Source organism: Halictus rubicundus, chromosome 5 (genome assembly GCF_050948215.1).
Source record: "Halictus rubicundus isolate RS-2024b chromosome 5, iyHalRubi1_principal, whole genome shotgun sequence".
NCBI lineage: Eukaryota > Metazoa > Arthropoda > Insecta > Hymenoptera > Halictidae > Halictus > Halictus rubicundus.
In genome coordinates this window covers 475,658-487,753 of record NC_135153.1, presented here as the reverse complement: position 1 = coordinate 487,753, position 12,096 = coordinate 475,658, and the positions used below count along the sequence as shown (strand labels likewise).

The following is a 12,096-nucleotide window of genomic DNA, read 5'->3' as shown; positions in this document are numbered from 1 at the left end:
TTGGCTCATTCTTATTGACATATTTTTAGAGTAACGTGTAAGGATTTCGATTTAGTATAATAACATATATTTTTATACTATTACATGTGAAGTCAAATAAAATGGCGTCAATTAATGATATTAATTTTGTATAAAAGTTACTTTTGTTTCGATGCTTTCTTTTGTCTCCTAGTTAGCCTTTTCTTTGTCTTTGCACGACCTTTTTCTGATTTCGCTCTGCCTTTCTTTAGCTTGGCAATTTTTCTCCTGTTCAACCATACTGGATAATTTCCATGCTGGTCACGCATTGTTCTTTTGTTATACACCTTACTATCCTTATCCACATCCATTACATCTGTATCATCTTTCTCTGTATTTTTTGTTTTTGTGTTATCTTTTAGTGACTTTGCATCAACGACTATAAAAAAACCAGATACACACATTGATTAAAGTTATACAAAATAAAAAAAGAAATAAGATGCAAAAACAATCCTCGCATTCCTTACCCGTTGCGATCTGTGAAATATCATTCATTTCAGTATCCTCTGAACCATTTTCCATAATGCCTAAAGTTTTTTTAAGTCTGTCTAATTCTTTGGCTCCATAACGTTCTCTTTTAACTGCTCTACACTTTCTTCTCCATTTACTGCGGAGTGACTTTGCCATTATATTGTTTTATATTTACCAAGCCTGTAAGTATAAAGTATTATATATAGTTCCTTTAAATAATACAAATGGTATATAAACATATCTTAATTAATGTTGCATGATTAAAATATTACGAAATACACAGAATTATTAATAGTAAATAAACTGAAGTACTATTACAAATTCAATCAGTTTTGCAATGAACCTATTTTATGTATGTAGATGTATTGTAACCTAAAATAGTTAATAAATAAATGATGGCGTTCAAATTCAGAGGTATTAAGAAGTATCAGAATATTACCTTAAATTGCACGGCTTCAAAACGAATACTTCCCTAGAATTCACGTAAATATTGTATTACTTTATTGAAAATTGTAGTCCACGTGTTATGATACGAACTGGCGTCTGCCACAATACAATCTAACCTTGCAACTGTTTATCGTACCAGAGAGGAATCTGATCGTACCACAGATAAGGTATAGGAGCAGACCAATTACCATTTGAGGTTTCGTGTCTCACGATCTGAAATACCGACAGAGAGGAATGAGAGCGCAGACGAGGTATAGGAGCACAGACGAGGTATAGGAGTAGACCAATCACCATATGGGGTTTCGTGTCTCACATGTAAACAACTGGTTTTCTTACGCCCTCTACGCTGACGAACGATAAATGTTGGAACTAGATCCACAAAAATGATCAAATCTGGTCAAATACAAATGATTGACGAGTTATGTACATATCTGATGTTATGACTATAGGTTCAAATTATATTTTTTTATTTGATGTCATTATGTTATATATCTACAATTATCTTTATCAATACAATATTAATAAATATAGATACTACGTTTCCAAATTATAGAAATACAATTTTCATAAACCTTGAACGTAAATAACAATTCTCCATACGTATAATTATTATTTGCATTTCTACAATTTTTTAACACTATTAATACGCAACCATTTTGAATATATTTTGTAACTGAACTTGAAAAAGAAATTAAATTGAAATTTACTATATATTTTCATGTATATTTCATTTAAAAAACATAAACTTTAGCTTTAAAGAATCATCCAAAATATCAATTAATATTAGTTGTAAAATTCGAAAGAGTTCAGAATTAATAAATCAATAATTATGTAGTTGATCTTTTTTGCAAGATGTCAATCTATTTCACTACTGACTGAGAACGTAGTTGCATTATTTTCTTTCACGTTTGTAGTGAGAAAATAAACGACGAAGGCAACAGTACGTCTCCTTAAGCTGCGTACAGACCTGAACATTTCGACGAACATTGCGCCGAACAGCGAACGAAACGCAAAGTCGACATTCATTTCGGCGCGATTTTGCGTTTCGGACGCTGTTCGGCGCGATGTTCGGCGCGATGTTCGTTGAAGTGTTCAGGTTTGTGCGAGGCTCACCCGTTTGCGTTCGTGCGCGCGGTCGATCCATCGCTTGTCGGTTTTTCGACATACATCAAAGGCCTCGTACAAACCTGAACGTTTCGACGAACATTGCGCCGAACATCGCGCCGAACATCGCGCCAAACGGCGCGCCGAACAGCGTCCGAAACGCAAAATCGCGCCGAAATGAATGTCGACTTTGCGTTTCGTTCGCTGTTCGGCGCGCTGTTCGGCGCAATGTTCGTCGAAATGTTCAGGTCTGTACGCAGCTTTACGTTGCTCCTACTACGCACGCGCTACACACAAGCGTACCTCTATTCTGTCCGTGTGAGATGCCAGCTCGACTGTTCGACGCGTTCTGCCGAATTCACGTTACCGAAGTTTCGAGCGCCTGAGCCGCAATCGATTCCCGGTTCGGCGAGGCGCACATTTTGCTACAACTTTTAAACTAAAAAAGATATCAATGCGAAATTTGGACTAGAATTTTTTTTTAAAGATCGGGTTTAATGGCGTATACTAAAATATGTTCTATATTTTTTACATAATTTTTTTTTTTTTTGTTGATTTTTAAAACTAATCCGGATAAGATGGTCAAAAGCAGAGTTGGGCATTATTTCGATAAAAAATTATTTAAATAACGATTCGAATAAAAGATACTCTATCTTTATTCGTTATTCGAAGGTTCGAATAAGAAAAGTATCTTTATTCGACGAGTATCGGATAAATAATTTTATTCGACGAGAATTTATCCGACGAATAAAGATAATTTTTTTTATTCGAAGCGGATTTATTCGAACTTCGAATAATTTTTTCATCTTTTATCTGTACCTTTATTCGAAGGCTTCGAATAAATCTTCGAATAACTTTTGCCGAGCGCCGAGCTTCAAAGACCCAGCGACGACAGACGACATACATTGTAAGCGGATGGAGAATCGCGCACGTATGAAAGTTTAAACTTTTAGATTTTTCAATATATCCTCATGAAATTGTGACGAGCGAATGGAGGGGATTTTCCTGATGAAAATGAGGTCAAATTCGAGTGTAATCGAACAAGTTTCACTGATACGTAATGTTACGATAAAAATTACAATTTCATTAAAGACAGTCCAAATGATGTCGTGTTTGGACTCATTTTGATCGGGACAAGCTCTACAACTCATTCGTCTTAACAATATTGTTCTGATTAAAAACATAAAAGCATAAATTGCCAATAATGCACGATTCTCCATCCGCTTACATTGTATGCCGTTTGGCAGTCGCCGGGTCTTCGACGTTCGGCGCTCGTCGGTCCTCGTCGGCCGTCGTCGCCGTTTATTCGTCGAGCTGGCAAAAGTTATCCGAAGATTTATTCGAAGCCTTCAAATAAATCTACGGATAAAAATGCTAAATACAGTCCAATTTGTACCGTATTTAGTGTCATTTTAATCAGAAGAATGCCACGAATTAGTTGGCGCAAGTCCCATAAAAAAATCATGAAAAACAATGAAGTTTTGCAATTGGATTGGTAGTTGTTTCACACCGATATCTCGCGACTCTACGAGCTCGGAACTTCAAAGACCAGCGACCGACCAACGGCCTACAATGTAAGCAGATGGAGAATCGTGCATTATTGGCAATTTATGCTTTTATGTTTTTAATCAGAATAATATTGTTAATACGAATGAGCTGTGGAGCTTGTCCCGATCAAAATGAGTCCAAACACGACATCATTTGGACTATTCTTCTTTGGATCATTCTTCAATAAAAATGTAATTTTTATCGTAACATTACGGATCAATAAAATTGTTCGATTACACTCGAATTTGGACTCATTTTCATCAGGAAAAGCCCCTCAATTCACTCGTCGCAATTTTATGGTGGTATATTGAAAAATCTAAAAGTTAAACTTGCATTCGTACGCGATTCTCCATCTGCTTACATTGTATGCCATTTGTCAGTCGCTGGGTCTTTGAAGTTCGGCTCTCGTCGGACCTCGTTGCTGTTTATTCGAAGCCTTCGAATAAACGATACAGATAAAAGATGAAAAAATTGTTCCAAGTTCGAATAAATCCGCTTCGAATAAAAAAAAATTATCTTTATTCATCGGATAAATTCTCGTCGAATAAAATTATTTATTCGACAAAGATACTTTTTTTATTCGAACCTTCGAATAACGAATAAAGTTAAAGTATCTTTTATTCGAATCGTTATTTAAATAATTTGTTATCTAAATAGTGCCCAACTATGTCTGGAAGTAGCGCATTCGATTCCCGGTTCGGCGAGGCGCATATTTTGCTATAACTTTTGAACTAAAAAAAATATCAAAGTGAAATTTAAACTGAAAAAATTAAAAAGAATCGGATTTAATGGTATGCACTGAAATATATTTTGTATTTTTAAATCATTCTTTTTGTTTTTTAAATTTAATTGCCCTTAAAAAATGTTCAAAACTAGTTATTATAAATATTGTTGTTCAATCTTTTATCAAACCCAAATAATTAAATTTATTAGAATATATATGCTGCAAATGAAAAGCAATATCAGAAGTAGATTGAATAGGTAGCTATTAAATAGTCAAATGAAATTAGTGATAGCAACGTCGTATTTTTTTAAATTAAATTTAAACTACGTTCTTACTTTTGGCTAATATTGAACTAATTTAATTTCTTATAATTATGTTATTACACTGTTGTAGTTGTAATTGCACAGGGAAGAAGACTGACGTAGTAGAAAGAACAAGAAAAAAGTGTTTAACGAAAAAAAATCATTCCATGCGGGATTCGATCCGGGACCAAAATATTGTCAGCCGGAAACGTTACGTTATTATTATTATTATTACATTACGTCTCCTTCGATGCACTCGCGTGTCAGCCGTAATGGAATTAAGAGGAAACAACATTCTTTTGTTTCATTCATCATATGAATCCTCGACATGAGATTTAAAATTATATCAGCAACAGCGCCATTGTAGAATATCGGTTCGACAATATTAGTTCTGGATGATACGGTAGGATGTGACACGGAATGGTACGGGGGCTCTAGAGTAGGCCTGCAGCCAAGCTCGCATATGCGAGCCGAGCTCGGGTCGAGTCGAGCCGGGACTCGCTTTTCGAGTCGAGTCGAGTACTCGCACGATGCGAGCTACTCGCAACGATGCGAGCTACCCGCACCGATGCGAGCTATCCGCACCGATGCGAGCTGCTCGCAACGAAGCGAACGGCTCGAAATAAAATCAGGCGTAAAATGACATGATGCGAGTTACAGCGGGAAGATCAGCACATCGATATTATCAAGCATTTTAGTATATTGACAATGCTAAATGTTTGCGATGTTTTATTATATATTTTGATAGTGAAATGTTGATTCAGAATTTGTATAACCCTTATTGAAAATAATTATGCAATAACAACTATTTCCTAGATTTATGTAAATAACTAGATGTGAAGAACGGTATTTTATATATTCCTTTATATTATACTCCGGGGTTCAGTGTACAGTCGTAAAAATGTGTTGTTGCAAAATTGTTTATAATGTTGAAAATTAACTTTAAACTTCGTTAAATAGTTTTTGAAGGAATGGATATATAAATATTGTATAATATTGATATGTATTTGTACGCATTCGTGCCAATATGTGCCAGTCTACAACCTTTCACACAAGTTGGAAGTTCCAACAGCCTGTCATTCGGTACTGTGCACGTATAGGTGATAAGATTTAAAAGGGCATAGCCGATTAAGATGGTCAAAACAATTGGAACCGCAAAAAGATTCCATTTCAAACAGTATTGATTTCTTGATTTTCTGGAAATGACAGAAGTGGATTTCAAAATTCTTTTCACGGAATCTTACCAATTTTCACAAGCAATTTCATATCTGGCGGAAATCGTGGACGAACACAATAATATAAATATTCATTGCCTAATCAATGTTACTTCAATATTTTTAGAACATTAAAAAAATATTGTTAAAATCACATGAATAAATAATATAAGAAATTGAAAAAATAAAAATGATGTATGGGAAAAAACATTTACCACCGACGGGATAAGAACCCCAGCGTATCCGCTCCTTAGTTCGACGTCTGGCGATGTTACAAAACTTTACGAACATTCTGGTATATATCACACAAAATACAATTTATTCTGAGGAGTCTGTTTGGAATCTGGTTCAATGTACACGGATATTTGTTGTAGAGGATTTATTTCACAACGGACAACTGACAGAGTGACGTCTAGACTGGTAGCTGAGGACTCACTGCCTAGGTTTCCATCGCCCTGTCTACTTATACTTTTCTCTGCCCTTTGTGGCAGGGAGAAATCTCTTCCAAATAGTGCTGGTGTCCTCCAGACCTTTCGCACGTGGGGCTCTTCCGGTCGCGGACGACCGCTGCCCTCTTGTCGAAAGTCCTTCGGCACTCCACGATTTATGGTACCCGTGTGCAGCTATTGAGACTGTGACTAACTCGAACTAAAATCATGCTAGGGTCTGAAACTAAACAGTTCTCTCAAAAATAGCATTGTCTAGTCACGTATACCATAAATCGTGTTCAGCAGTTTTCCAACTTTCTCTAGTCCCTACAATTCTTTCTCTTAAATCACATTTCTTAGGTCAAACAATTACTTGTTTCAATTTAATAATGCTAAAAATTACTTAATATATATCTGCGATAAAACCAACAAATGTAACTTTCCTCCTAATAGCAAAAACGTCGAAAAAATTCGGTTTTTATTGTTTTTTGACGATGATGTCTCACAACAAAAAATCTAAAAAAAATTGACGACACTGCCTGTTATAGTACTTTAACAAGGAACTAAACAGTAGAATAGTATGTTTTCACATTTTTGAGAAGTCTGCATTTTTCCGATTTTTTGGAGGTTTTTCATTTTTTTACGACCACAGTTTGTAACAAAAAAATCTGAAAAAATTATCAAAAGTCAGCCTTAGAATCCAAAATATGTCACATTTTTTCAGAATTTTAGGAAGCATCAGAGTGCGGAAAATACGCGGAGAAGCGCGAAATCTAATTTACCCTGTAACCAACCTCATGGGCAAGATAGGGGGTTGAAATTTTACTCAGAGGGGTTTTTCTTAGTCAGCTTTCGAATTGTTCATTAATCATTGAAAAACCTCTAAGGGCAGTTTTGACCATAAATCGACTAGGTCCTTTTAAAAGGATCTGATGTCTACGTTCAACACTCGTCATACTTTCTGTTTAGTTAATATTTTAATGTTTGTAAAAAGTTTACCGATTTTCATCTCGAAATCTTTTTTCAATTTGCAATTGTTGGCTCTTCTCCGTGGATAACAGTCGATCTTTTATACGATGGTCCAAAATCATGCTAACTACCAAATAATTCGTAGTGGCAGCAAAGTTAAATCTACTTCCTAGCTCGACAATTAACGCAATTATATAACGCAATTTTTCCTGAGTTTTCATTACATGTTATCTAGTAGCTGTCTAGAAGCTGAAGTCGTTTGGTCGATTTATAAAAAAAGTTATTCTGATTTAAAGTGTCTGCCATCAATTATGAGACTGACTGCATAATGTATAACGAGAAGCGGCCGCACGTTTCTCGCTAAGCAACCTGCGCTATCTCCATGTTTATAATTGTGTAGTGTGAAAATGGTTTACTGCCTTTTTGGTTCGTTATCTCGACCATTTCTTCTAAAAAGTGTACTTCCGTACAATGGGACAGTAGGGCTCTCATCAGCGAGCTAAGGTTTATGACCGGCTCGCCTGCACGCGCCCACTTAGGTCACCCGCTCTGAGTATTTGATCTACCTGCACGCGTATGCGTTTTGCTCTTCCCTCTCCATCGAGCCACTAGCTAGTTATTCATTATCGAAAAATATAAAAGTCTAAGACAATCTATTCTCAGGTTAGTTAGCTCAGATTCTGTCAAACAGTTTTTCTCAGCTTACCAGAATTCAGTCTTTTGACCTTTGGTGCGAGTACCAGTGTGGCGGCCTGTGCAAGGAGCACGCCGACGAACCGCCAGCATACATTGTAGACGCGGCGGCGACCCCGTATAAATACACATCAAGATTATACAATATTTATATATCTATTCCTTCAAAAACTATTTAACGAAGTTTAACGTTAATTTTCAACATTATAAACAATTTTGCAACAACACATTTTTACGACTGTACACTGAACCCCGGAGTATAATATAAAGGAATATATAAAATACCGTTCTTCACATCTAGTTATTTACATAAATCTAGGAAATAGTTGTTATTGCATAATTATTTTCAATAAGGGTTATACAAATTCTGAATCAACATTTCACTATCAAAATATATAATAAAACATCGCAAACATTTAGCATTGTCAATATACTAAAATGCTTGATAATATCGATGTGCTGATCTTCCCGCTGTAACTCGCATCATGTCATTTTACGCCTGATTTTATTTCGAGCCGTTCGCTTCGTTGCGAGCAGCTCGCATCGGTGCGGATAGCTCGCATCGGTGCGAGTAGCTCGCATCGTGCGAGTACTCGACTCGACTCGCACAATCGAGCCGAGCTAAGCTCGGCTCGCATTTTCGGGTACTCGCACAGCCCTACTCTAGAGCCCCCCGAGCGTGAGACAGAAAAATACATTGGGTGATTGGTCTACTCCTATACCTCGTCTGTGATGATAGGTCTATCCTTATACCTCGTCTGTGCTAATATCCTTCAACGGCGGTGTTACCGATCGGTTTCTGTCTGTTTTACGTGTTTCGTGTGTGTTCTGCGCGTGTTTTTCGGGTGACTTGCGTGTGTTTTGGATTTGTTCTGCGGATGTTTTGTGTGCGTTTTGCGCGTGTTGTATGTTTGTTTGGTACGTTTCTAGTGCGTTGTGTTAGGATAAAAACGACAGGTGACAGACGACAGACGAAATGATGAAATAATGAAATGAAAAAGTAAGAAGTGAAGAAGTGGGCAATGAATAAATGAAATGAAAAGATGGTCCATTACACACGAAATCTCTGTATCTGTGCACTTACTGCCTAGCATTAAGGATAAGAGCCGTCGAAAGTTAATTTACTTAGTTAATACTTTTACCTCGTTACTACTTCTGCTGTAATGATTGCAGTCAGTGCTGTCGAGCATTAGAAGTGGTATTATCGGATAAATAAGCAAAAAAATTAATTTTCTGTTTTTTACTAAGGATCACAATAAGAACAATTAAATTTTGTCATTACTTGTAGATTGTATTTATTCTTTTTTTCTTTATTCTGTAACTATTACAGAATATATTTTGTTGAATAATTATTATTTTATGTCGCAATAATTTCCAAATTAATTTTAAATTCTAATAAATAATTAATTTTAAATAATTAAATTAATTATAAACTATCGATTATGAAACAATGATTACAATGGTGAACAATAAGGAAAATAAGAAGACACTAAGAGTGTAATGAAATTATACAATAAAAAATAATTATTTTCCAAGCAATTACACAATTACTATTGTGTTGTGATAATTTAATGGCTTAAAAGTTATTCTCTATCTCGAGTCAAGGGAGTGCTTGTTGATATCATTACCAAAAGAAATTGTTCTAAACATTAAACAGCCAGAAATAAAAAATGTATCGATAATTATTATCCCGGCGATCGAGATCTACCGAAATTAATTGGAGTGGGAGAGTTGCGCACCGCGTACAACGCAACTGATCTCGGCGTCTGCGCTCAGTCAGCAGTCGAGGTGCGCACTCAGGAGGGAGCTGAAGTGCTGCGGGACCAGAAGCTACCCTGGCTCACCCTGACCACCCCGGCCTACTCTTGCCTACCTTCGAGTTGGCCAGGGATCTCCAGAGCTGCACTGAACATCACTGGCCTGCCTTGGTCTACCTTTAGCTAGCTTAAAGTGGACCAACGGTCATTTAACACTTCCCTGGTTCACCTTAAGCTAGCTCGGAGTGGGCTTCTTGGAAACGGCGAGGTTCTTGGAAGCTTTCTCCACTCACCTTGGTCAACTTTCAGCAGCTCTTTCTAAGTAACAATTCAAATATACTGTTCAAATATACAATTCAAATATAAACGTTCTGTTTTGGAATACGTGTTCATTTAACGAACGTAGTCAATTATTATTTTTGTGTTTCTAATTCGAATTTGCGTCGGGACTTTTCAAAAGTTTCTCTTCTTGAAATTATATTATATTATATTTTTGACATAAAATTGGTATTCCTCCGATCGGAGGTCCCCCAGGGGCTCACTCACGGGTGGGGCAGTGAGTGAGTACGGGTATTGGCGAACCCGGGGCGCCCCGAGCCTGTAGGTCGTTTCTGAACTTACAAAAGTTCCTATTCTAAAATTGATATATTTGGTTTAAAATTGGTATTCCTCCGAACGGAGGTCCCTCAGGGGCTCACTCACGGATGGGGCAGTGAGTGAGTACGGGTATTGGCGAACCCGGGGCGTCCCGAAGCGCCATTTCAGTAGTTTGAAGTTCTGACTTCTTCTACTATTGTTGAATTCTTGTCGGTTAGGCCGCACTCGTTTGCGGGGTTAGCTTGGCTCTCGTGAGTTGGCGTTAGGTAGGCCGTACTCGTGTACGGGGTTTAGAGTTGTATATCGTCGTTTCTTTATTGTCATCGTTTCGACTTCTATTCATCGTTTTCTTCTACTTTCGTTTCTGCATTGAATTGTCATTCAACCGAAGTCACCGCATCCAACGAAGACTCCTATTTATTTGTAAGTTAGTATTAGTTGTCGAGCAATTATTGTGTTGGATTCACTTTGTTATATTCGTTTGTTGATTTGAGTCACAGCCTTCTGCTGTGACCAGACAGTAACGTGTCACCCTCGAACCAGAGCCTTCTGCTCTGATTCGCTTCTTTCATTTTTCTTTTTCGTAAATCTGAGCCTCCAGCGCCATTTTTATTGTCTCTTTCATTGTTCAGAGACTTATCTGGTTTAGTTTTTTTGCTCACAATAATTGCTCGACTTGCGTGGGTGCGTTAGTTATTAAGAATGTCGAGCGTCATTGTAATCATGTCGAGTAATTATTGCCGTAATTTAATTTTGTTCGGCTCGATTTTTGACTCTGACACAGCCTTCTGCTGTGTCGGACCTTGCTTGAAAGTTTTGAACCGGTCCAGTTGCGATATTCGGCGTGGATGCACAGAGAATGATGGTCAGGGAACAGTACTCGCCGGGTAGAATCCTTTCTTCGTAAAATTTCTGCCTAAGTCACATAGGCAGGTACATAGTTGGGTTCGGTTGATCTACTAAAAGGTGGAGGCGTCCCTGGCCATCGTTCTCTGTGAGGAAACGTCGGGTATCGTACTGGTCGGCAGATAGCTAGCAAGCATGGTACGCGTCGCGTTACCCTTGAACCAGAGCCTTCTACTCTGGTTCGATTTTGTTTCTGTCTTTGAAAGAATCATAGCCTTCTGCCTGATTCGTTCTTGATTTCCCGTGGATCGGAGACTTCTTCTCCGATTCACACCTTTTGCCCCGCAATAATTACTCGACAAACGCTAAATGGAAAAGTGAACTTTTCTTTCTGTGGAAAAGCTATCTTTCCCATTTAGCCATCTGCGAAATTTAGTTTGTAAGATTGTAAATCGTCGTTGTAAGAAAAGGAGTCAGAAGGAATCGTATTGAATTCCTTCCGGCTTCCTTTCGGGTCTTTTGTGCAGCAACCTCCTCGTGGTGAGACCTGGGCAATCGGTATTATTCTCTATTTGTACGAACTTCTAGTAATCTTACAAATAGAGAATAATATCGAGCTAATAGAATTAAAAATAGCTAAAATAGAATTTAAGACTTGCTAATTATAAAAACTTGTGTATTTAATTGAATTGTGTCTGAATTTACTTTAGGCTAGCTCGGGATGGGCCAAGGGGCTTTCAATGCTTTCCTTGTTTACCCTGGGCCACCTTCACCTTCTTGGTAAACTCCTTTCAATTATTAACCGAAACACACAATTTTTGTTTCGGATTACCTTGTCATTCAATGAACATCATCACCTTTTTTTCTGGATTTCTAATTAAAATTTGCTTCTGAACTTTTCGAAAGTTCCTTTTCTTAAAATTGATATTTTTTGTGGTCCCTCAGGGTCTCACTCACGGGCTCACGGGTGTGTTCCCA

At 37.4% G+C, this 12,096-nt stretch overlaps 1 protein-coding gene across 2 annotated transcripts; it reads right to left on the bottom strand.

Annotated features, from left to right (window-relative positions):
* Window positions 1-50: 50 nt before the first annotated feature.
* LOC143353943 (protein LLP homolog) lies at window positions 51-1,071 on the bottom strand. 2 transcript variants are annotated; one of them, XM_076787554.1, is made up of 3 exons: window positions 929-1,071; window positions 486-669; window positions 51-397 (listed from the first exon to the last, which is right to left on the bottom strand). In XM_076787554.1, the coding sequence occupies exons 2-3, from the start codon at window positions 643-645 to the stop codon at window positions 138-140; spliced, it is 420 nt and encodes a 139-aa protein (XP_076643669.1). In that variant the 5' UTR covers window positions 646-669; window positions 929-1,071; the 3' UTR covers window positions 51-137. The 2 variants fall into 2 exon arrangements, with proteins under 2 accessions (XP_076643669.1, XP_076643670.1); XM_076787555.1 differs by having other exon boundaries at window positions 989-1,051.
* Between the last annotated feature and the right edge of the window lie 11,025 nt (window positions 1,072-12,096).

Excerpts from the sequence above, each read along its gene's own strand:
- LOC143353943 (XM_076787554.1), bottom strand. The coding sequence starts at position 645 with ATGGCAAAGTCACTCCGCAGTAAATGGAGAAGAAAGTGTAGAGCAGTT. Across the intron at positions 398-485 it reads TATTTCACAGATCGCAACGG|TCGTTGATGCAAAGTCACTA; the intron begins GTAAGGAATGCG and ends GTTTTTTTATAG.